The 24,813-nt window shown below is 60.4% G+C and overlaps 2 protein-coding genes across 4 annotated transcripts in view; one reads left to right on the forward strand and one right to left on the reverse strand.

Annotated features, from left to right (window-relative positions):
- PSTPIP1 (proline-serine-threonine phosphatase interacting protein 1) overlaps positions 1 to 6,607 on the forward strand; it is a 33,004-nt gene extending 26,397 nt beyond the window's left edge. For all 3 annotated transcript variants that reach the window (XM_089310832.1, XM_051834615.3, XM_051834613.3), the window contains 12 exons: positions 1,589 to 1,623; positions 1,754 to 1,860; positions 2,642 to 2,704; positions 2,973 to 3,071; positions 3,598 to 3,643; positions 4,028 to 4,107; positions 4,292 to 4,390; positions 4,509 to 4,605; positions 4,811 to 4,901; positions 5,689 to 5,744; positions 5,831 to 5,955; positions 6,445 to 6,607. In XM_089310832.1, coding sequence (XP_089166958.1) covers positions 1,589 to 1,623; positions 1,754 to 1,860; positions 2,642 to 2,704; positions 2,973 to 3,071; positions 3,598 to 3,643; positions 4,028 to 4,107; positions 4,292 to 4,390; positions 4,509 to 4,605; positions 4,811 to 4,901; positions 5,689 to 5,744; positions 5,831 to 5,955; positions 6,445 to 6,576 — 1,030 coding nt within the window. In that variant the 3' untranslated portion in view covers positions 6,577 to 6,607. The remainder of the gene's footprint in view (positions 1 to 1,588; positions 1,624 to 1,753; positions 1,861 to 2,641; positions 2,705 to 2,972; positions 3,072 to 3,597; positions 3,644 to 4,027; positions 4,108 to 4,291; positions 4,391 to 4,508; positions 4,606 to 4,810; positions 4,902 to 5,688; positions 5,745 to 5,830; positions 5,956 to 6,444) is intronic.
- A 4,614-nt stretch (positions 6,608 to 11,221) lies between these two features.
- The window catches only part of TSPAN3 (tetraspanin 3), a 29,334-nt gene continuing 15,742 nt past the window's right edge, over positions 11,222 to 24,813 (reverse strand). The window contains exons 2-7 of the mRNA XM_002722029.6: positions 21,287 to 21,478; positions 21,009 to 21,083; positions 18,696 to 18,797; positions 17,752 to 17,904; positions 16,739 to 16,822; positions 11,222 to 12,057 (exon numbers count right to left, since the gene is read on the reverse strand). Coding sequence (XP_002722075.1) covers positions 11,965 to 12,057; positions 16,739 to 16,822; positions 17,752 to 17,904; positions 18,696 to 18,797; positions 21,009 to 21,083; positions 21,287 to 21,478 — 699 coding nt within the window. The 3' untranslated portion in view covers positions 11,222 to 11,964. The remainder of the gene's footprint in view (positions 12,058 to 16,738; positions 16,823 to 17,751; positions 17,905 to 18,695; positions 18,798 to 21,008; positions 21,084 to 21,286; positions 21,479 to 24,813) is intronic.

The raw sequence follows: 24,813 nt of genomic DNA on the forward strand, positions 1-24,813 counted from the left end.
ACCCACCTGGCCTTGCTGTGGGCTCCGGGGGGCCCCAGCCCAGCTGCTCCCCGAGCCCCTGGGTCAAGTGGGGGTGGCACTTAGCTGGGGTTGGGGTTGCCAGAGGTTTCAGAATGCGTGAAGCATTGAGCTGGGATGGGGAATCAGCAGGTGCAAGGGCCCTGAGGCGAGGAGGTGACCGGAAGAGAGGCCTGGGGCTGTGGCCAGGGGACAGGGCTAACAGATGAGAAGCCAGGTGAAGGGGACAGGCAGGTGCTAGAAATGGCGCTGGGAGACGGACCCATGGGAGCTCGGGAGATAAGTCCTAGAAGGTGCTAGCAAAGAGGGAGGGGCCAGAGCCGGGACGGTGCCTGGGCTCCTGAGTGGACAGCAGCGTCTTCCTGGGCTGAGGGTGGCAGCACGCTGCGTGGGTGGGCTCCATGAGCCATGACAGCCTTGGGAAAGGCTGGGCAGGGGCTGAGGGGGTGCAAGAGGAGCCTGGGGGAGGAGGGACTTGCTGGGCCTGGCGAGATCTGCCCAGGAGACCAGTGTGTCTATCGGGAAAGAGATGGTAGGAGGTCCAGGTGCTGGCCGGGCAGGGCCCCCCAAGCCTGGTCACCATATTCCTCTGGTCAGGAGGCCTGGCCTCGGCCACCTCTCTGACCTCGTTTTTCTTACCTGTAAGATGGGGCTAATGGGAAATTCGCTGTGGGGATGAAATGTCCCGGGGCTGAAGTGCTCACCTGGACGGGATGGGGGCGGGGCCTGAGCACCTGCACTCCTACTGGGTGTTGCGGGGGCTACACTTTGAGAGCCACTGCTTCCCGGCCAGGTGCCCAGGTTTCCCCAGGTATCCAAAAGCAAAGCCTGCCTTGTGGGGTTGCGAGGTCATGCACTGGCGTCATGTGGCCTTGTGGCCACCAGGGGGCAGGCGAGCCGCTCCGGCAGTGAGCCTGGCCTGCTTTGCCCCCGCCCTGCACTCTGGTCTCCCATAGACTCCACGGCGGAGGCAGGGCCGGGGCCAGGAGGAGCCCTGGGTCCAGCTGCTGCTCTAGGCTCCGCCTCTGCCAAGAGGCTCCGCCCCGGGTCTGGGGGTGGTAGCTGGGCGGTGGGGAACAGCCCCTCAGTGGGGCTGGGGTGAGACACGGGTTGGTGGCTTAGTCCAAAGTTGCAGCCAGCAGTAAATATTTGTATAGAAGCTATTAGAGTACAAGTCCACCTGCTGGTCCGCTCCCCAAATGCCCCCAAGGCCAGCAGCCAGGAACTCCCACGTGGGTGGCCACCTGCTTGGGCCATCACCACAGCCAAGGTGCTCATTAGCAGGAAGCTGGGATCGGGACTCGAACCCAGGCGCTCTGCTATGGGATGCTGGCATCCCACCCTTAGGCTTCAGGTATGGGGGTGGGGGACGAGCCTACCCTGCAGCAGGCCTTGTCTGGCTGAGCGCCACGCCAAACCAGCTGTCCAGTACTCTGTGAGCTCGGTCCGGCCACAAGGAGGTCTGGGTGCCTTGCAGTTCCCCCAGGGAGAGCCCTGCCTGCAGGCACCCAGCTGGGGCCCCGGGGTGCGGGGCAGGCGCCGTGCTGACCTGTGCCTCTCTGCCCCACAGCTCCCTGAGGACGTCCTTTGAGTCCCTGAAGCAGCGTGAGTCCCCGCTGCCCCCCAGCCGGGCCTGGGATGCCAAGAAGGGCGGCGGCGGTGGGGGCCAGGCGGGCAGGGGCGGCTGCTGCCCATGGGTCCAGTGTGGGGGCTGACACGCGTGCTTGGCCCCTAGAAATGGAGAATGTGGGCAGCGCACACATCCAGCTGGCACTGGCCCTGCGGGAGGAGCTGCGTGGCCTCGAGGAGTTCCGGGAGCGGCAGAAGGAGCACAGGAGGAAGGTGGGGGGGGGCACAGCACCCCTGCCGGAGCCGAGCAGACGCAGCCCAGGGGCTGGGGGTGACCCGGAGGAGGGCGGATGCTGCAGACTGGCCGTGCTCAGAGGGCAGGGGCCGGAGACCCGGGAGGGAGGCTCTACCTCCCTGGGTGTCCTCCCGCTGGGCCCGCGTGTCCCTGCCCAGCCACTTCACCCAGGCCCTACTCCCTCCCCCCTACTCTGGGAACTCACCCTGGAGCCCGGCCCCCTGTGCTGGCCTGGCCACCCCCTGGGTGGTACCCGTGCAGAGCAGGCCAGGGGCCCTGCAAAGCTCTTTGGGACGGTTTCCTGTCCCCCAGGCAGGTGTGTGCAGCACCCACGGGCCCCGGGGCCGGTGACATCCCCGGTTCCCCTCCCCCATGATGCCAGTGCGCCTGGCCCTTTCCCCTCCCCCAGCTCCAGTGGCCTGGAGCATCGTGTCTGGGGAAGGTTTGTCATATGAGTGTGGACACACAGATGAGGGGCCGTGTGCTGGTGCACACAGATGCCCGTGTCTCCGTGTGTGTGTGTGTGTGTGTGGAGGGGGGTTCCCAACTACAGACCACGTCCTGGCCAGGGTCTACACTGCACACCCCCAGGCTCCTCACTGCCCTGGCTCTGAGAGGGGCCTCCTGCCACTGCCCTCCTCCTCGGGGCCAGGAGGGGCGCTGTGCTGCATCACAGGCGCCCCCTGCCCCCCCATCCTCTGGGCCTGGGGGAGTGTCCCGAGACCACGCCCCCTGCTCAGAGCTCCCTGCCGCCCGCAGTACGAGGCCGTCATGGACCGCGTCCAGAAGAGCAAGCTGCTGTTCTACAAGAGGGCCATGGAGGTGAGTGCGGGCGGCGGTAGGTGTGGGGTGGAGCCCGGGGCCTGGGGCTGGACGCCCTCTGCCCAGCACCATGTGCCTGGGTGGGTGTCAGTCCCACCCCCAGCAGAGGCCCCAGGAGGGATGTGTCCCCCCACACCCCTAGCAGAGGCCCCGGGAGGGATGTGTCCCCCTCCCACCCCCAGCCCTCCGACACAGAACAGTGAGGTTAAGCCCAGGGGCCTCTGGGAAGGAGCGTGCAGCCCCCTACATCCTGCCCGTGCACCCCCAGTCCAAGAAGACCTATGAGCAGAAGTGCCGGGACGCCGACGACGCCGAGCAGGCCTTTGAGCGTGTCAGCGCCCAGGGCAACCAGAAGCAGGTGGAGAAGGTGCGTGGGGCCATGGGAGGGGGGGGTCTGTGCCTGGGAGGTGCCCGCTGCCCCCACCCCCCACCAGTTCTCGGTGCCCCGCTGTGGAACCTCCTGGCAGGGACCCAGTCCCAGAGCAGGCCCGCTGGGCCTTGGAGGGGCAGGCACGTGGGACGGTGACCCGCGTGAGGTCTCAGGCCGGGAAGCTGCGAAGGGAGCCAAGCCCAGGTCCTCCTGAGCCCCAGCCCCTGCTCGCTCTGGCATCTGGGTTGGGGCCCAGGACATAGGTCGCCCACTGCACAGCCAGGCAAGCTGAGGCCCGGGTGTGGGGGGGAGCCCACAGTGAGTTGCAGGCAGACCCAACTCCCAGCAGTGACCACGTGGGGTGGGGGCAGGGCGGGGGCAGGTCTGTCTTGGCCTCTGCTTTTCCCTGTGGAAATGGAGAGGACTGCTCCCCCACCCCACCCCCGTGCGAGCCTGGACAGCCAGGGAGGGGTGACGGGGCCCTGCGGGCAGCCGGGGCTCAGCCCTGCCTGTGTCTCCTCAGAGCCAGAACAAAGCCCGGCAGTGCAAGGACGCGGCCACCGAGGCAGGTATGTGAGCCCTGCTGGAGCCGCCATCACCACCCCTCCAATAACAGGAGGAAGTGGAGGCACAGGAGGTGAAATTCTTTGCCAGGGGCCCACAGCCAAGTCCCTAGAGGCGTACGCCCTCCCCTCCCCGGGCCAGGACCCCCCCCCCCCCCAGCACGGCCATCGATCCCGGGGGCTGTGGGAAAGGCCCTCTTTCCCGGACGCGCTGTCCCCTGTGATGGAGCTGGGGGAGGCCAAGACTCCAGCCCAGAGATCCTGACACTCCCTAGAGCCCTTTCTGGGCCTCGAGGGTGGGCAGCGCTGATGGGCACGCGGCACTGCAGCCGTGGGGGGTGGGGGGGCTGGCCCGCAGGCCCAGCTCCGGGCACCTGTGTGTGCTTTCAGAGCGGCTGTACCGCCAGAGCATTGAGCAGCTGGAGAGGGTGCGGGGCGAGTGGGAGCAGGAGCACCGGACCACCTGCGAGGTGAGGGCGGGCGGGCGGGCGGGCTGGGTGTCCCTCACGCATGGCGGGCAGGCAGGCTGGCTGGGTGTCCCTCACGCATTCGCCCCGGGCCTCAGGGCCAGGGTCCCGCACTCCCCACGGGCCCTTTCCGGGCAGCGTGTGGCCGTCCCGCGGCCCTGCTCACTGCCCCCCCCCCGCCCCGCAGGCCTTCCAGCTGCAGGAAGCCGACCGGCTGACCGTCCTGCGCAACGCCCTGTGGGTGCACTGCAACCAGCTCTCCATGCAGTGCGTCAAGGACGACGAGGTGCGGGCGGCACATCCCACCCCACCCCACCCCGAGCCGGCGTGCGTGGGGAGGCCCCTGCAAGGGTGGGGGTCAGGGCACCCCGGCCCACGCCTCTGCCCGCCCCCCCCCCCCCCAGCTCTACGAGGAAGTGCGGCTGACGCTGGAGAGCTGCAGCGTAGACGCCGACATCGACGGCTTCATCCAGGCCAAGAGCACGGGCACCGAGCCCCCGGGTGAGGCCCGGCCCAGGCACCAGGGCCTCTGGGTCCAGCGTCAGCACAGGGCTGGGGTGGCTCCCAGGGCAGGGGACAGGAACAGCGGGGGAACAGCCCCTCACCCCACCTGGTACGCACACACATCCCAGAACGGGAGGGAGGAGGGGCAGCGGGGGTGGCTGGGCAGGCCCCCTGCCCCTGCCTCACCCTCCACTGTCCCCAGCTCCGGTGCCCTATCAGAACTACTACGACCGGGAGGCCTCCCCGGCAGGCGGCAGCCCCGGCGTGCCACCATCCTGCGGCATGATTAAGAGGTGAGTCTGTGCCCAGTGTGCATGCTGGACACTCCGTGGAGACAAATCCTGCCCTGCCACCTGGAGCCCAGTGACTGTGCTGACCCCGAGGGAGCCCCTGCCGGCCTCCTGGTCCCATGGGCCCGGCTGCTAGCCCGGGCGGGCACCCTGGGTTGCAGGCTGCAGTGGCTGCCGGAACATCTGGCCCACAAGCTGTGCTTGGAGACTCCCCTGGCTCCCAGGCCCCTCCCTGGCCTGCTGGAGCCAGGCACTGAGGCAGGACCCCCAGGGTCAGACTCGGGGCCGAGGACCTGCCTGGCTCAGGTCTCAGGCTTTGAAGGGACAACCCAGTAGGGGATCTGCCACCTGCTCAGGGAGCCGCTCCTCCAGGGCCAGGGGCTCCTGCAGCCCCTGCGGCTGGTGGGCGTGGAGGCTCACCTGGGTGGTGTTACAGGTGGGCTGGGACTGGGAGGGACAGGCTGCACCCTGCCCTGCCCCGCCCCACCCCCTGCTCCCCGCGAGGCCACTGTGCTGAGGGGTGTGGTTGGTGTATAGCACCTGTGTGCCCCCTTGTGCTCGCTGGCCTGGCTCAGACGGGCGAGAATCAGCCCAGCGAGGTGGGGATCCCCTTGGCACAGTGGCCCGGCAGAGGGGAGCCTGACCATTCTCCGTGCAGGGAGCAGGTGCCGAGAAGGGGAGGGCAGCCCTGGGGCTCAGTGGTTCTTGGAGCCTCGGGGGCTCTGCCTGGTCCCTTCCCAGAGGTCCCCTGGGCCTGGGTGAAGACCCCCACTGTCCTCTCTGCCCCCAGGTTCTCCGGGCTGCTGCATGGAAGTCCCAAGGCCCCATCGTCGGCAGCTCCTGCTGGTAACCGGGGTGACCCGAGGGGAGGGGGCCAATCCCTTGAGAAAGGATGGGCTCCGGGATTCACCCGCTCCCGTTCCTGGTCCCAGAGCCCCTGAGCACCACCCCCGAGGTGAAGGAGGGGGTCTACGCGGCCATCGACGTGAAGGAGCCGCCAGGAAGCGCCACCTCGCCAGCCCGGGAGTACCGGGCGCTCTATGACTACACGGCACAGGTGAGGCCCTGCCCTGGAGGATGTGTGCGCACACACGGGGCCTGTGTGGGGCAGAGGGCGGCACCCAGTGCCCGCGTGCTCCCATGCTCCCATCTGGACACCTGCATGCACGTGCCTGAGGGCTGGGGCTCACTTCCTGTCTGTGGTCAGGCAGCCGCAGGCCGCTGCGCCAAGTGCCTGCAGGTGTCCGGTCTGCGCCCCTCCTCTCCACTTCAAGCAGGGAGCACAGGCAGACCCCAGCCCTGCCTGGCCTCAGGCCGCGGTCCAGGCATGCAGGCCCCCACAGCTGCCATGGCTGCTCTGGGCTCACAGCAGAGGGGAGGAGTGAGCGCGTGGGTGCCCACTCAGTGTGTAAGGCAGAGTGGACAAGGCAGGCCGTGAGGACCCCAGGGGTGCTCCCCCCACCCCATAGGTACTTGAGGGGCCGAGACAGACTCCCGTGCGCTGCCAGAGCACAGCCGGCCTCACTCCCTTTCATCTCTTGCCCAGAATTCGGACGAGCTGGATATCTCCGCGGGCGACATCCTGGAGGTCATCCTGGAGGGGGAGGACGGCTGGTGGACAGTGGAGCGGAACGGGCAGCGTGGCTTTGTCCCGGGGTCCTACCTGGAGCAGCTCTGAGGGAGGGGAATAAAGGCGTGCATGCTGCTTCCCTGGTCTGTGGGGTCCCTCTCCTCCTCCTGCCCCAGGGCAGAGCCTGCTGCCTGTCACTGCCAGCCGCGGGGGCGGGGGACACCCAGACAGGAGTTAGCAGGTGCGAGCACCCCCCCCAGTGCCCACGCAGGCTGCGCCACACCCCTCCAGGCCAGCCGCCACCTCACCCGGCACACCGACCACTGCCTAGGAAGGGGGTGGTCCTCTGGGTCGGACACCAATGTCCGTGCCTGCACCACGTGAGCGCGGCCCTGGAGCTGGGGCCTCAGCCCGCCGTCTGCGGTGTCGCCATGGCCGCGTAGCAGGCAGGCTGCGAAGGATGCCGACAGCCGTCCTTCCTGAAGCATCCGCTCCCTCGGCGCGGCCAGCCGGACACGCGTGCTCGGAGGACGTGCGCCCTGCTGGTGGGCCTCGCCCCCGAGACGTGGCTACGCCAGAGCTCGCCCTCAGCTGGCGCACTCGCCGACTGCCTGTGGTGCAGGGCTGGGCCACACCAGGCCAGCAGCCCCACCTGCTGGCGGCCCTGAGCCCTCACCCTCACCCGCTGCCTCCCAGGGTGCGTGTCTGCAGGAAGCAGAGGTCAGACTCAACTCCAGACACTGATCCGGGATGTGTGGGTCCCTAATGGTGGCTTGGCCACTGCACCACAACGCCTGCCCACACCCACGATGTCCTGACGCCTTCAGCCTGGCGCTGCCCTTGGTAACGGGGCGAGTGTGCCGAGAGGAACGCCCTCAGAGCTGTCACCCCCGAGGGGCAGACACGCGCTAGCCCTCAGATCCGGGTGGGAGGGGGTGACAGGTCCCCAGGGACGGCCCAGCAGGTGGCTCACGTGCCTGCAGCCAGGGTGGCAGAGGGGAGCCAGGTTTCGGTGCCGTCTCCCTTGCAGTCCCGGCACCTTGACCGAGTGTTCCACGCCGCTGCACAGATTTTGAGAGACCCGTGGCCTAGATGTTACTCGTCATCCTGACAGGTGCCGCGGTGTGGCGGCCCCGGGGCAGTGGGTAACGAGTGTGCACTGACCGACAGCGCCTCTGCTCCAGCCATGCAGGCAGCCCTGGGTCCTGGGTCCCAGCTTATACCAGGGAGGGACCGCGCACGCGGACCAGAGTGGGTGCACCGGCCCTGCGGCGTCTCCCTTCCCCCGTCGTGGCTAAGCAGCAGCAGCAGCTCCTGGACAGCTGTGGTTACATCAGGCCCACAGGGTCACCTGCTCGCTCTGGGCAGCCCGGATGTCCGCCTGGCTTCCCTCCTGCAGGTCCCAGGGCCAGGCCGGGGGCAAGTATCCTCACAGCTGGTCAGGACCCCAGCGACACGGCTTCCGGAAGTGCTCGGCAGAGCCCCTGGGGGCCCCCACTTCAGTTCAGGCTTGGGGTTCACAGGGAGCCAGCAGCGGTGCCCACCCTGGCCGCCCAACACGAGAAGCCTTACGCGTGCTAAGCTCTGGGCCCCTCTCCCAACCTGCAGGTTCTGACAGGCAGCAGGGCCCAGGCAGCTCCTGGCTACCGTGTTCTCCAGCTACAAATCTCACACACACACACGCACACACACGCACGCGGGCTCTGAAATCACACTTTCCCACACCGCAGCGCCCTGTTTTCTACACCCGCGCCACTTTCTTCACAAACTCACAAACGCACACCCAGCAGCACCCAGCGGGCCCTCGGGGGTGACGCGCACGGTCCCCAGCAGCCTGAGGCGCCAAGACACAAAGACTTCAGGGAGCGCGAACCCGTGGGAAACCAGACCCACAGACCCCAAGCAGCAGCTCCTCCACGCCCACACACCGTGTGGTGAGGCATGAGTGGGAGACGACACGACTGTCCCCCAGAGCGGGGGACTTCGAGGTTCACAGAAGTTTCCTAACAACCCCCAGCGGCCTATCCCACGGGGCAGAGCGAAAACAGCTGCAAGAACACATCTTCCGCTGTTTCCCAGGCACATCAGCGGGGAGCTGGCCCTGAGTGGAGCAGCGGGGACTTGAGCCACTGCTCCGACACGGACGCCAGGATCGTGGGCAGTGGCTTAACCCGAGCCACACTGCTGGGCCCTCAAAATCTGTTTTACACCAAAATAAACTACTTGTAATTCCACTGTCCATGAACCTCCTGCGATACTCTCCCAGCTGCAGAGGACAGTCTGGAGGATCCCCACGGCTGGACCTGCAGGCTTTCTGTTCTTTACAGACGTCTGTGTTGCTCACGATTTTTAAAGCACCAATTACTTTTTTGTTAAAAAAGGAACAAATTTTAAGACACAAACCAACTCTGCATCCACAGGACAGGGAGCAGAGGTGGCCCAGGGGCAACGAGCGCCCGGCAGAGAAAGGGATCCCAGAGCTGGGCCTCCCAGGGCTGGGCCAGGCAGAGTGCCGGTGAGCGGGCCCCCGGGCGCTGCCCCAGCCGCAGCAGGGCCCCGAACGCGGCAAAGCAGCTTGCAGGAGCTGCCGCCTGCCAAGCCGGCCAAACCGGCCAGTATCTGCAGGAGAAATGGACAGCGATGTCCTCCAATGTGCTGATGACATGGGCCGTATAAAAAGTGAGAGGCCTGGAGAACCGCTGTCGCCACCAGTGCAGACAGGCGGGCCGGAGCGGCGCCCTCTACTACAGCCGGGGCCCCAGTCGGCCTGATTACTGCAAGGGGACACACGAGCCCCAGGCCCCAGAGAGGCTGGGCGTGCTGGGTACTCACCCCCTGTCGGTCCCAAGGCGGCGCTGCAGGAGGCGGGGCTCTGTCTCATCGCATTCCACCTGACCCGGCTCCCGCGGCATTCTCCAGAGGTGGACACCTCAGGGAAAGCCCTCTCCACACAGCATGGGTGGGCAGTGCGCCCCTGAGGCAGCCACAGGGCCCCTTCCCTGTCTTCTCTCTCACAGGGCCCCTTCGCACAGCTAGCGACTGTCTACACTAAAACGTTCCCGCTCCCCTCATTAGATGGGGTGATCAAAACCAACGGCGCCCCGGGGGCCCTCCCAGGGGACGCGGGGACCACGACACAGGCCGTGCCCCCATAAGAGGAGCACCCAGAGACCCTGGGCAAGCAGCAGCACCTGAAAGAAGGGAACGCCAGCGAGACACAGACCCAGGAGCCGTGCCCCTTCTCGGCGGTCGGCATGCTGAACGTGGGCTCTGCAGTGTGGCTGTCCCACAAGATTGCTGTTCTCAGCAAAGAGCCCCTCAAGTATCAGAGGTCAAAGGCCACGCCTGACCCATGGGAGGGGGAAGCACCTGTGATGACACAGATGACCGGTGGCCGAGGTGTCCACAGGTGTGTGGGAAAGGGTGTTCGGGCCTTGCAGCGTTTCTGCGGGTCTGGAGTTATTTCCTAACAAAAGCAACAGGAAGCCCCCAGGGACTACGGGGTGGGGGTGGGGGTGGGAAGTGCTGGCACAGTGGGAGAGCGCTCTCAACACCCCTCGGACCCCATGGCGCTTCCGCCCCTCAAGACGACAAGCTGGGGACAGGGACTCAGGGTCGTGCGCACTCCTGGTCTCAGCGACACGAGCGGGGCAGGGTCAGAGAGGGCGGGCAGGCGCAGACAGACGCTGTTGCGGCAGTCCCCGGGCAAGGGACGCAGGAATTAAACGCGGCCTGTGGCTGGCAGGGCCAGGCGGTTTAGCTGGTTTAACCCGGCTGATCTGGTGCCGCTGGCCGGGCACAGAGGCTGCTCTCCCCCCAGGGCGAGGAAAGGCACGTGGCGAGCTCAAGGCGTGGGCGACTCGGTGCACTTCCCAGAAGGACCGCATGCTTAGGGGCGCGGTTGCGTCGTGCCGCAGGGCGCGCACCCAGTGCCACAGTCCAGTCCCAGAACAACGCACCTGACCAGAAGCCGGGGGAGGGGTGGCCGTGAAAGGTCACCAACACCCCTGCCCACCGGGCAGCAGGTGGGAACAAGGGGTGGGCAGGGCTGGGCCATCAGACCCCCTGCAGCTCTCTGACGCCACGAAGGCCCTGGTAACTTCCAATCTGAACAGGGGCTGATTTTTACTCCTCTCCCGTGTTCCCGTCCCAGGAGGGAGAGAGCCTGCGTGATATTTGGGCATCTCAAGTCAGTGAGTCCGACACCGCAGGAGCTCCTGCCACCAGATGTGGCCCTACCTGCTCCCTCTCTGTGACGTCCCCAGCTGAGCGAGCCCGCGACCTGGGACTGGTCCTGGCTGCTCTCTGTCCCACATCCGGTTGGTGCCCATGGTTTGCCGCTGCCTTTCCTCCACCAACCGTGCCCACTTCAGGCCCAACACCCGCATGATCACCGCACAAACCGTCGCGGCCCCCCCGCCTCACAGCTGGTCTGCCTGCACCCCCACATTCCAGCCCTGCAACCACATCTGAGCTCCACAGGGCGCCCGGGCTTGGCCGCTTCTCCCACTCTTCCCTGCTGTGTGCTCTGGGCCGCCCCTCCCTGGGCGCAGTCACCGCCCGGCGCCCAGCGGTGCCCGGGTACCTGCAGCACACCCTGCACTGGGAGCTGCTGTGGGCTCCTGAAGGCCAGGGCTGGGCAGCCTGGCAGCAGACACGAAGCTCACACGAAACACACACGACCACGGACTGCACACACAGGCGCTGGACACCGCACGCTGCCGGCCGTGCCCCCATAACAAACACCACACGCTGAGGGCTGATACGGAGTTTATTGAGTTAGAGTTTCCTATGTACAACCGGGAGCACATCTACAACCTACTCTGCTGGTCTACACGGCGTGTTCTCTCTAGCGAGTTAGGCGACGACGCGTGGGCTCGCGTCCCGCTAGTCCCTGGGCACAGCGGTGCGCACCAGGCCCCGCCAGGCCAGCACTGATAGGAACCACTGCTCTCAAAGGTCAGTCTCTGATGCTGGCGGTGAACCAAGGTACACACTGCATGACCCTAACATCTACGTTAGCCATTTTGTACAGCTGCTATCTTACTGGACTACAGAATATATTTTTTAAAAGGACACCAGTGAGGGGCACTGACCGGTGTGAATCTTAACCAGACAGCTGGCTTCCTCCCCCTCCCCCCACAAACCTTTGGCCAAGCGTTCTCCACTGTGAAGAACAAAAGGACCCAGCGCCGCCCAGCGCCTGCCCCAGCGGGCTCAGAGGCTACAGAGGCAGGCCCTCCCCCTCCTTTAACTCTACTGTACTACGTGACTTGCAAACAGTTCTGAAATTAGAACATTTACCACCGTGCTTAAAACTGAGGGGCGTGCAGCGTCAGCTGGAACAAGGGGAGACTCAGGAGGGCAGGTGGAGGTGGGTACGCGCCAAGCCGAGCGCCCCGTCCCACACCAGGGCGTGTCTCTCCAGCAGCTGACCCACGCAATCCCCTCCCGCCACCACGCCACCTCGCCACCTCGCCCAGGCTGAGCTGTCCGCTAGGCGTAGGTGCCGCCAGTGATGAGGAGCTCGTAGGCAGGGTCTCTGCTCCGTCTGCACAGCACGATGCACGCACACAGCATGCCCAGGAGCTGCGGGGAGAGAACAAGGGGAGGCTGAGCACCGCCTGATGCGGCACGCTGCACTGTTTGTCGGCAACAGGCCGGGCACGGTGCTGTGGTGGAGTGGGGGAAGCCGCCGCCTGCAGCGCTGGTGTCCTGTATGGGCGCCGGCTCGAGTCCTGGCTGCTCCACTTCCCATCCAGCATTCCTACTAATGACCTGGGAAAGCAGCAGAAGACAGCCCAAGTGCTAGAGCCCCTGCACCCGTGTGGGAGACCTGGAGGAAGCTCCCGGCTCTTGGCTTTGGGTAGGCGCAGCTCTGGCCGTGTGGCCACCTAGGGAGCAAACCAGCAGATGGAAGACCTCCCTCCCTCTCTCTCTGCCTTTCAAATCAATCAATCACTCTTAAAAAAAAAGAAAGTTCAATGACCCAAAATCACCAGAAAGTCGTGACCAGTGACAGAAGGGCTTTAGGGACTGTGAAGCCAGCAGAAACATGGGCTCCATTACTGCTACACCCGCTCTCTCAGGCACCGCTAGTGTGGGTGGGTACTTGGCACAGCAGTCAAGATGTCATTTACAGGGCCGGCGCTGTGGCGTAGCGGGTAAAGCCGCTGTCTGCAGTGCCGGCACCCCATATGGGCACCGTTTCAAGACCTGGCTGCTCCACTTCCAATCTCAGCTCTCTGGGAAAGCAGCAGAAGACGGCCCAAGTCCTTGGGCCCTTGCAACCGTGTGGGAGACCCAAAGGAAGCTCCTGGCTTCAGATCAGTGTAGCTTTGGCCATTACACCCAACTAGGGAGTGAACCAGTGGATGGAAGACCTCTCTCTCTCCCTCTCCTTCCCTCTCTGTGTAACTCTTTCTAATAAATAAATAATTTTTTTATATAAAGATGTCATTGGGGTTGGCTTTGCGAGGCAGTGGGTTAAGCTGCTGCCTGCCACGCCATCATCCCATGTCGGAGCTCCACTCGAGTCCCGACTGCACTGCATCGAATCCAGCTCCCTGCTGCTGTGCCTGGGAATACAGCCCGAGGACCTGGGACAATGTCAGCCATGTGGCAGAACTGGATGGAGCTCTGGGCTTCTGGCCGTTGCAGGGATTTGGGGAGTGAACTGGTTGTGGATTAGCACTCCACATCTGCAAGACACGGGCCCTGAGGAACTGAGTACAGAGACCTCTCCCGCTCACAAGTGCATGCGATCTACGATGACCTCAGTCAGCAAAATGCAAGGTACAGCCCTGCACCCACGAGCCACTATTTGCTTTAACACAGCCCTGAACCACCCACGCGCTTCCATCAGCACCAACTCCCTGAAAGCAGACGTGGGAGCCGGAGGCAGGGCCTCTCAGGACCACGGCCGCGACCGGGAAGGAGGCCAACTGCTGACCGAGACGTGTCAGCTGAAATCTATTCATCAAATAGGCCTGTTTAATGTAAAAAGCCACCAAGAAGTCAGTAATAATGAAGACGGAGTTTCCTCCAATGTGGTTAGACACAACAGAAAGGTACTTAGTCGTAAACAAGAACAAAGTCCTGTCATTTGCCGCAAAACGGACACACCTAGAAGACATTACATGAGGTGAAATAAACCGGGCACACAAAGACAAGCAGCACCCACTCTCTCTGCAAAACGTGTACGTGGCAGCTGAAAATGGTCATCACCTCAGGGGAGAGGGAGAGCAGAGGGGCCGGAGGCTGGGGAGGCGGCGGGAGAGGGGGGACTGGGTGACAGGGACCAAAAATACAGAGAGGAGGAGTCGGGGCTGGCGCTGTGGCGTAGCGGGTAAAACCACGGCCTGCGACACTGGCATCCCAGATGGGCGCTGGTTTGTGTCCCGGCTGCTCCACTTCCCATCCAGCTCCCTGCTAATGACCTGGGAAAGCATCAAAGAAGGCACACGTGTCTAGGCCCCCCCACCTATGTGGGAGACCTGGATGAAGCTCCTGGTTTTGGCCTGGCCCAGTGCTGGCCACTGCAGCCATCTGGGGAGTGAACCAGAGGCTGGAAGATCTGTGTCTCTTCTTCTAACTCTTTCAAAGTAAATAAGTAAATTTTTAAAAAATAAACAAATATAAAGAGAGGAGGAGTCGGTGCCCGCGGTGACGTCAGCTCACAGGCTCCGAACACAGAGATGTGCATGTTCACAACGGAAACGCCAAGCGCTGTGATCGGATCCTTGCACACCGTATGCCGCCAAGTGCCGTGATCGGATCCTTGCACACCGTATGCACGCGCTGAATTACCGCACTGTGCTCGTGAAGGGTACTATGATGTGTCAATCATTTTAGAATGATTCTCCTCACATCAGGAAACAAGCAGCGAAACCGGAGCCACTCAAGGATGAGTCCCTCATACCCTGACAGAGCAGGCCTTTCTTTAGCTCCCCTCCAATGCTGCACTCCCCAGACGCCTGCCAGACCCACCCCAGCTGGGGGCCAGGGGAGCGACCCAGGTCTCCCACACGGGCGGAGCCGCCCCTGCTGCCTCCGGGGCCTGCAGCGGCAGGAAGCTGGCGTGGGGAGCACGGCCGGGCACCGTGACGAGGGCTCCACGTCTTCACTGGACTCAGCCACCAGGCCAGTCACCGTCCCCTCCAGGGCCACTGCGCTTCTGTGTTTCATCCTGCCGCAGTGTCAGCTGTCAGGTTTGACCTTCTGAGAATCTTAATTCTTAGTATTGTGATCGGAAGCAGATCTCAAATGGAGTCAGCCAGGGTTCAAGCCCCTGCTGTGGCTTTCTGTGTGGCGGTCCACAGTCCTATCATCCGTGTTTTTTCCAATTTCTGTGGCAAAAAGAACCTGGAGACTCTCCAAGTGTCCTTTCCGGCTTCAGACTTCTCCATCAGGCTTGTGCGCACGCACAAAAGCTCACTGACGCAGGAGCTGCTGCTGCCTGTCTTCTTGTCTTTCACACCTGGGGCGCTCATCTACTTCTGATTTTGGATAACAAAACTTAGACCATTTCTAGATACTTCCAAGTCCTTGGTCCCTGCACCCGCGTGGGAAGACCTGGAGGAAGCTCCTGGCTTCAGACTGGCTCAGCTCTGGCCGTTGTGGCCACCTGGGGAGTGAACCAGAGGATGGAAGACCTCTCTCTCTGCCTCTCCTTCTCTCTGTGTGGAACTCTGACTTTCAAGTGAAATAAATAAATCTTACCAAAAAAATCATTTTTTCCCTTAAAACTAAAGTTTTTTAATTTTCAAAAATCTTGAACTAGTGAGATCTCTGAGGCCCTAACTTAGTTTTGCTGAATAGAAAATAGCGAATCCTTATCAACTATTCAGTCAGTGTGATAGAAGCATAAAACGCACATGGCATGCCTGTTGCCTACTTAAATTAAGAGACTGCTTAAACTATGTTTGAGCTCCCCCTGCAAAAATCGTGAAGGAAGCAGCCGCCAGCTGGCGCTCAGGGCTTCCCCGACGCGGGCAGAGCTGAGGCGCGGGGCCCCCTCAGCCTGCGCTCCGTGGTGCGCACCGCAGGACCAGCAGCAGCAGGCTCTGCCGCAGCTCCGTGCTGCCTGGGACGTGGCTGCACTGTCTCTGAGGTCGTTACGAACACGGATCACAGCTCCCTCACCTTCACTGTTCTCAGCCAAATGCGTGCCTGCAGACATGATCAGGATAGGACAGACACTCCTGCTGAGCCACACAGCAGAAGGGAGGGGGCAGGGACACGGCAAATACGCAGCCAGGCTTCCGTGAGTCACTTCAGAGCCGTCTGAACACCAGCGAAGTCAATAATCATCCATTAAACATACTAGGCTCTGTTCAAACATACAAAGAACAGGCAAGCCAAGCAACGTACCCTTCAACTAGCAAATGTGGGTCTTAATCTAACAATGAACAGATACCTACACCCTTCTTGAAATAGCTTCTCTCGACCTGAAACCCACCTCAAGAACTGAAAGCCCGTCGGAAAACCAGATCTGGCGCACAGGACGTCCACACAGCTGTTCTCAGCGGTGAGCAGACGCTCCCCACAGGGTCCTGAGACGGGCCACACCCACTCAGACAACAGGGAAGCGGACAGACTATCTGAGACGGCTGTCCTTCTTGTCTGTTTTCAGGTGGGCGTGAGGGAGAAGCCGTGTTGTCTGTCCAGGGAAGGGGCCGGAAGCAGACAATGTGTCAGTTACGCTGGTGGTGTCCAGAGACTGCACTACCACTGGAGGAAGAGAGCTGTTCTCCCCGGCCGGAGCCGGGAACCTACAACAGACAGCTCACTCCTGCGGGCCAAGAGAGGACGCGGACCTTGGACACTCGTCTGTCTGAAACCAAGTCCACGAACACACAAGAGGCCAGAACCTCAGTTTTTCCTGGAAAGCAACACAACGGTTCCCTTTATTCTGACAGACAAGTGTTGTAGCAATTCTTGATTGAGGTATGTGAATACATAAAACCCTGGAGAGAAAAACAACTAGGAGGAGAAACAGCGCTGGAATGAAGGCTTTCCATTCTCAAACTGAAAGAAAACTGTGATTTTTGAAAGTGTTTTCAAGTTCTAGAGCCCCAAAGTGCACTGTGACGACAGTCTGTGCTTCCACAGGTCATCCGTGATCAAGGCAGAGAGGCCCTCACGTGTGGCCCCACCCGTCTGGCATCTGGACACGATGCTGGTCCAGGTGGCTGCGCCCTGAGCCCTCCCCAGTCACCTCCCTACACACAGGCTTGTGGACACGGTAGCGAGAGGCAGCGAGGCCTACCTGGATAGCTGCGAACGCCAGCGCCGCCCAGATGACGTGCATCATAATCTCCTGCAGCTTCTTCACCACCAGGGCCTCGCACCCCTGCAACACAGGCACCCTCGTCACAGGTCGCCCTGCAACCCAGGGCCCCACACCTCACACCCCTGCAACACAGGCACCCTCGTCACAGGTCGCCCTGCAACCCAGGGCCCCACACCTCACACCCCTGCAACACAGGCACCCTTGTCACAGGTCACTCTGTAACCCAGGGCCTCACACCTCACACCCCTGCAACACAGTCACCCTTGTCACAGGTCACTCTGTAACCCAGGGCCTCGCACCTCACACCCCTGCAACACAGGCACCCTCGTCACAGGTCACTCTGCAACCCAGGGCCTCACACCTCACACCCCTGCAACACACACAGTCACCCTCGTCACAGGTCACTCTGTAACCCAGGGCCTCACACCTCACACCCCTGCAACACAGTCACCCTCGTCACAGGTCACTCTGTAACCCAGGGCCCCACACCTCACACCCCTGCAACACAGTCACCCTCGTCACAGGTCACTCTGTAACCCAGGGCCCCACACCTCACACCCCTGCAACACAGTCACCCTCGTCACAGGTCACTCTGTAACCCAGGGCCCCACACCTCACACCCCTGCAACACAGTCACCCTCGTCACAGGTCACTCTGTAACCCAGGGCCTCAGGCCCCTACAACACAGACACCCTGGTCACAGGTCGCTCTGTAACCCAGGGCCTCACGCCCCTGCCACACCCAGGCACCCTCATTAGACGTAAAGTGCCAGCCGCAGAGCCACACAGCACTCATGGGCAGAAATGGAAATGACAGAAGGTCAAAGATGGCGAAGAGATGACACGACTAGAACAACTTACACACGTGTAATTAAAGCAAACGCATGCATTTAAAGCCAATAACAGCAAAACAAAACAGCATTAAAGGCGGGCAAAAGGGAGCAGTTCCGGGGCGGGCGGCGCGTGAGCGCCAGGCGGGGGCCGGCTCACCTCGGCGTACAGGTCGGCGGGCTGGGCCAGGCTGCCGTTGCAGCTGCGGGCCGTCTCCCTGCAGCAGCTCAGCGGCACGCTCTGGTTTTTGGTTTCTTTGAACCAGTCTGTGTTTTCCCAGTCTGAGTAGTTGTGAATCCCACAGCAGTGCAGCTGGAAGAGAACAGAGAACCACCCTTCACACACACACACTCACACACACACACACACACACACACACAGCTCCCCGCGCTGCCTCACATGAGCAGCTCCGGACCGGAGACCTCTCCACCAACAAGGAGCTTCCACGGCCGCAGGGCCCGACACAGCCGCACGCGGCTCCACCCGCGCCTCAAATGTGGCGAGTGCGACCGAGGAACTGGGTTTTCCCTTTTCATCTAAAAAGCCACACGTGGCTGGGGCTTTGGAGCAGCACAGGAAAAGCCTGCTGCCTCCAAGAAGCGGCTTCTAGCGAAGGGAATCTTACAGTCTCCTTAGATCCCGCTTGCAAGTGTTATCCCCAGGCCAGCGTTTCTAAGTTCCATCTGGAAGTGCCTGGGATTCGCTCTAAGACGAGCGAGAAAACAGCATACGGGGCAGCAGTGAAACTGACCAGGAGCAGAGGATTCCTGCAGACAGAACTCCACCTGGCATCCCTCTCCCTTCACGTATGTTTCAAATCACCCGGACTCTTGTCGGTCGATGCTGGCCTCTGCCGAAGGCACACGCAGCCTCCCAGCTCCCCTCCAGGCCCTGTGGGCCCCCACTTCTCCTCCACACACACCTCTCTTCTAGCGCTTGCCGGGGGAGGGAGGCGTCCGAGACTGACAAAGCTCGAGCCACTGCTTATCTGGATTGGACTAGATGCTGATGGGATACACTTTGCAAGGGTGGGGGCTGGAGGAGAACACGGCCCCCCGAGGCTGACCACAGGTGCTCACACACAAGAGCGGAGCCCAGCTCACCTGTCTCTGGACGTAATCGATCGCCCGGCTGGCGGCGTCGGGGTTGGTGCCGTTGTAGGTCTTGTACACCTTCTGAATGCTGCGGTCCACCTCATTTTCCACCTGCACCAGAAGAGAGAACCCAGTCCCTGAGGAATCCTGGCCCAGCAACATCAGTCCAGGCTCTAGCTCAAACACTGCTGGTGCGTCTGCGAGGGGGGGTCTCTCTGTAAACATCTGGTGAGGAAAGAGGTCTCCTGCCTCCCTGCCTCATACAGATGCAAACTGATGGGGACACCGGGACATACTGCACCACACGACTAAAAGCAGAGAGAGGACGGGGAAGACGGCGAGCTGGCAGCCCTCGAGGGCGGAGCAGCGGAGCTCCGGGACACACACGCTCAACCGTAAATGCACAATGCACCCTCAGTGTGCTTGTTCTCAGGCACCTACTCACACGCCTTCCCCATGGAGGTCAAAGGGACTCTGAAGCCTCCAGAAGGTATCTTGAGGGCAGGCACTGTGGCGTAGCGGGTAAAGCCACTGCCTGCAGTGTTGGAATCCCATGTGGGCACTGGTTCAAGGCCTGGCTGCTCCGCTTCCGATCCAGCTCTCTGCTATGGCGTAGGAAAGCAGCGGAAGATGGCCCAAGTCCTAGGGCCCCTGCACCCATGTGGGAGACCCAGAAGAAGCTCCTGGCTCCCAGCTTCTGATTGGCTCAGCTCTAGCCGTTGCAGCCGCCTGGGGAGTGGGCCAGCAGATAGAAGACCTCTCTCTCTGTCTCTCCCTCTCTCTGTCTGTGGCTCTGCCTCTCAAATAAATAAAATTAAAAATCTTAAAAAAAAAAAAAAAAAAGGTATTGGCCAGCGCCGCGGCTCACTAGGCTAATCCTCCACCTGCGGCGCCAGCACACCGGGTTCTAGTCCTGGCCGGGGCGCCGGATTCTGTCCCGGTTGCCCCTCTTCCAGGCCAGCTCTCTGCTGTGGCCAGGGAGTGCAGTGGAGGATGGCCCAAGTGCTTGGGCCCTGCACCCCATGGGAGACCAGGAGAAGCACCTGGCTCCTGCCATCGGATCAGCGTGGTGCGCCGGCCGTAGCGCGCCAGCCGCGGCGGCCATTGGAGGGTGAACCAACGGCAAAGGAAGACCTTTCTCTCTGTCTCTTTCTCTCACTGTCCACTCTGCCTGTCAAAAAAATTAAAAAAAAAAAAAAAGGTATTTTGAGGGCAAATACCATCATTATTTATATTTTACTTATCTGATATTTAGGTCTGACCAAATATGCAAAAGTAATTAGCAATTAAAAACAGTTATTCCTTAGAAGCCGCACTTTATGAAAGGCTGCTGCTCCAGCGCTGGCGGCCAAGGGTCACCTCACGTAGTTTGCTGGCCGCACTCCTCAGCACTCTATGATGGTCAGCCACGAGCAGTGGGCGGAGAGGGGACACTGACAACCAGATCACAGGCAGGGACATAACCCACTGCGTTTTTGGGCACACCTGCAAGGTGCCCTCCTTGTGTGTCAATTGTTTGAATGTTAATTTGGCATATCATACCTCTGACTTAAAACGGTTAGGTAGAAGATCTCCCATCCATGGTTTGCTCCCCAAGTGCCTGCAACCATCAGGGCTGGGACAGTCTGAAACCAGGAGCCCAGAACACAATCCGGGCCCCCAAGTGTAGGTCAGGGACCACGTACCTGGGCTATTACCTGTTGCCCCGCAGGGTGCACACCAGCAAGAAGCAGGACTGGAAATGGAGCCGGGACTTGAACCCAGGGACCCCCACACAGGATGCAGGCATTCCAAGTGGTGTCTTAAATGCTAAGCCAAATGCCTACCCAGCGATATTTTTTTTCTACATCCAAGACTAAAGTATTCTTTAAAGAGGCAATGCAAAATGCAGTCTTCAGAAAATGTGTCTTCCTACCCCCACACAGGGACTCCACCGGCTGAGCACACCCCAACAAGCGCCTCGCTGACCAGCCCCGCAGCTGCAGCTCATTCTGAGAACGCAGAGAAGTCAATGCCTGTAACCACAGTAGCGGCATCAACACTGCTATGTTACGTGAAACTAAGTCTTGTTATGTGCGTAACTTCTAGTTAACTTTAGATATTTAAAGCTTGCCAGACCTTTCTCTCTGTCTCTCTCTCACTGTCTAACTTTGCCTGTCAAATAAATAAATAAATAAATGAATAAATAAATAAATAAATAAATAAATAAAGCAGTGCAGAAACCGAAACAGGGCAGGCGGAAAAGCTGCCTCAGGTGAGGTGACCCGGTTGATTTCACATGAAATATTCAAAGCACGATGTGGAGTGCAGCAGACAACGTACCTTTGCTCTGTAAACGTATCCCAAAACCACCACCACAACCTCCGTGACAAAGACCAAGAGCAGGATGATGACAAACTGTAAAGACACATTGTCAAAAATTAAATACCAATGAGAAAATAGCTCTACTGTCCTGATACAACACAAATATCAGACAACTGCTAGGAGTCCAAGACAAGCGCTAATTCCACCCCAGTTCTCAGGGCAGAGGGTCTGGGACAGTCACACAGGTGCTCACGCCCGCCCTCTGGATGACAGGGCAGCGGGACGCGCCAACTCACCGTGGCGAGTCCGCAGCGACTCTCCCGGATCGTGGCACAGCAGCCGATGAGCCCGATGACGAAAAGCAGCGCTCCTACCGCTATGATCACCACGGCGGGAATGAGCGTGTACACATCCTCAAAGAAGTGGTCGTAGTCGTCGTAGGTGATGAAGACGTAGGCTCCCACGTAGCACAAGATGCCAGCCGCACCCTGGGGAGCACAAGGTCTGAGCACTGCTCTCGGAGCCCCGCCCGTACAGCACTTCTACTACTGCTCAGTAGCTGCTAATGCAACCAGAGTTCTCATTACTCTTCAATCCACGTGTAGACTCCCTCTCCCTCCCCAGGAAAGTTGCAAAGTATCCTGTACTTTATCAAAAACGTCTCTTAGGGAAGCGCTGCAGCACTACTAAGCCACCTCCTGCAACGCCGGTGTCCCACGTCAGGTCTCGGCGGCACCCGGGGAGGAAGCAGAAGATGGCCCAGGAGCTTGGGCCCCTGTACCCACTAGGAGACCAGAGAGGAGTTCCTGGCTCCTGGCTCTGGCCTGGTCCAGACCTGGCTGCTGCAGCCATTTGGAAAGTAAATCGCAGGGTGGAAGCTCTGTTTCTCTTTATCTCTCTGTTTCTCCCTCTTCTCTGTCACTCTTTCAAATAAATAAATACATGAATAAGTCTCAAAAGAACATTTGTTTACTAAAGTTGGGAAGTTTTCCAATTTACCTAATTGGTGGTTCAGCGAGGAGAAGAAATCACGTGTAAAGCAACACTGTAAGCACACGCACACACACGTGCACCTGAGGACCTATCTGTACGGGCTGGTGCTGTGGCACAGTGCGCAAAGCCACCGCCTCCAACTCCAGCATCCCCTATGGGCATCAGTTGGTATCCCGGCTGCTCCACTTCTGACCCAGCTCTGAGCAAAGCAGCGGAAGACAGCCAGAGTGTGGGCCCCTTCCCGAAGAGGGAGATCTGGAGGCAGCCTGGCCCAGCCTGGCCACGGTGGCCATCTGGAGAGTGACAGGGCAGATGGAAGATCTCTCGGTCTCTCCCTCTTTCTCTGTAACTCCCTCAAATAAATAATTTTTTTTTTTTTTTTTTTTTTTGACAGTGAGAGAGAGAGACAGAGAGAAAGGTCTTCCTTTGCCGTTGGTTCACCCTCCAATGGCTGCCGTGGGCGGTGCGCTGCGGCCGGCGCACTGCGCTGATTCGAAGGCAGGAGCCAGGTGCTTCTCCTGGTCTCCCATGCGGGTACAGGGCCCAAGCACTTGGGCCATCCTCCACTGCACTCCCTGGCCACAGCAGAGAGCTGGCCTGGAAGAGGGGCAACCGGGACAGAATCCGGCGCCCCGACCGGGACTAGAACCCGGGGTGCCGGTGCCGCAAGGCGGAGGATTAGCCTGTTGAGCCGCGGCGCCAGCTCAAATAAATAAATAAACGTATTTGTCCCTCCACTGATGGAGCAGAGGCAGGAAGCCTCTGCCGCTGTCGCTGTCCTCCACACGTGAGTAAACCTGAAGTAAGTGACAGAGTTGGGATCTGAACCCAGGCAATCTGACCCCAGAATCCTGCATTTCTAAGCTCTCTCCAGCCCTTGGGGAGAGAAAATAGAATAACTGGTAAGCAGGGCACCCACGTCCAAAAGCCTCGCTCTCCTGCAGAACGAAACTGTGAACCCAGAGGTTCACCCACTAGGAACAAGCGAATACTACATTTATTCCTTACACTGCTTCTCCAACCGTACTGTGCACAGGAATCGCCCCAGTCAACTGCAGACTGCCGCAGCAGGCCTGGGTGGGCCTGAGACAAGCCCCCAGGCGCTGGCGCGCAGGGAGGGGGCGCACGGTGCTCCAGGCCCTTCCCCGCCGCAGGGGCTCACCCACACTCTCATCGCTCACCACGTGCCGCCAGTCCAAAGCCACCTGCTTGTAAGTGAACGAGCAAATGCAGGGTCAGGCCAAGGGTTAAACAAATGCAGAGCGCTGAGACTTTCACAGGAAAAGAACGGCTGCCCCATCTTTTAAAAGTGGACGTATAAATCAGCTTCAAACTAGGAAACGGCCTCCTCTGGGGCCCTGGACGCCATCACCCGCTCTGCACTGGACCCTGGGTTCACAATCCGCCTGGCGTCCTCGGCGCACTTTCTCACACGAGCACTAGGACTGTCAGGTCTGGAAAAGAGGCTCCATTTGTAAGATGGAAAGGCAGCAACTTTTCTTTAAATAACATGGACTTTTGAAAACGAGAAGACACAGACAATGGAGGCAATTTTAACGGACATATTCTTTTTGAATCTCAGCCCTGTCCCCTGCTTTCCTAGGCCACAGCAGTTTCCTTCCTACCTCGTCCTCTCCAGCACCAGACTCTAAAATGTCCACTTTGTGCTGTATTTTTTTTTTTTGACAGGCAGAGTTAGAGACAGAGAGAAAGGTCTTCCTTCCATTGGTTCACCCCCAAAATGGCAGCTAGGACCAGTGTGCTGTGCCGATCTGAAGCCAGGAGCCAGGTGCTTCCTTCTGGTCTCCTATGCGGGTGCAGGGTCCAAGCACTTGGGCCTGTTTGTTTGTTTTTTTAAAAAATATTTACATAGCCGGCGCCGTGGCTCAATAGGCTAATCCTCCACCTTGCGGCGCCGGCACACCGGGTTCTAGTCCCGGTTGGGGCGCCGGATTCTGTCCCGGTTGCCCCTCTTCCAGGCCAGCTCTCTGCTATGGCCAGGGAGTGCAGTGGAGGATGGCCCAGGTGCTTGGGCCCTGCACCCCATGGCAGACCAGGAAAAGCACCTGGCTCCTGGCTCCTGCCAGGATCAGCGCGGTGCGCCGGCTGCAGCGGCGGCCATTGGAGGGTGAACCAGCGGCAAAGGAAGACCTTTCTCTCTCTGTCTCTCTCTCTCACTGTCCACTCTGCCTGTCAAAAAAAAAAAAAAAAAAAAAAAAAAAAAAAAATTTACGTATTTATGGGCCAGCGCCATGGCTTACTTGGCTAATCCTCCTCCTGTGGCACTGGCACCCCGGGTTCTAGTCCCGGTTGCTCCTCTTCCAGTCCAGCTCTCTGCTGTGGCCCGGGAAGGCAGTGGAGGATGGCCCAGGTCCTTGGGCCCTGCACCCACGTGGGAGACTGGGAGGAAGCGCCTTGCTCCTGGCTTCAGATTGGCACAGCGTTGGCTGTGGTGGCCATTAGGGGAGTGAACCAACGGGAGGAAGACCTTTCTCTCTGTCTCTCTCTGTCTATAATTCTTTCTCTGTCTCTCTCACTGTCTAACTCTGCTTCTCAAAAAACTTTAAAAAAAAAAAAAGATTTACTTATTTATTTGAAAGTCAAAGTTACACAGAGAGAGAGAGGCAGAGAGAGAGAGAGAGAGAGAGAGGTCTTTAATCCGATGGTTCACTCCCCAACTGGCCGCAACGGCTGGAGTTGCACCAATCCGAAGCCAGGAGCCAAGAGTCTCTTCTAGGTCTCCCATGCAAGTGCAGGGTCCAAGTACTTGGGCCATCTTCCGCTGCTCTCCCAGGCCATAGCAGAGAATGGGATTGGAAGTAGAGCAGCC

Source organism: Oryctolagus cuniculus, chromosome 12 (assembly GCF_051225735.1).
Source record: "Oryctolagus cuniculus isolate XC-2025 breed Fujian yellow rabbit chromosome 12, ASM5122573v1, whole genome shotgun sequence".
Lineage (NCBI taxonomy): Eukaryota > Metazoa > Chordata > Mammalia > Lagomorpha > Leporidae > Oryctolagus > Oryctolagus cuniculus.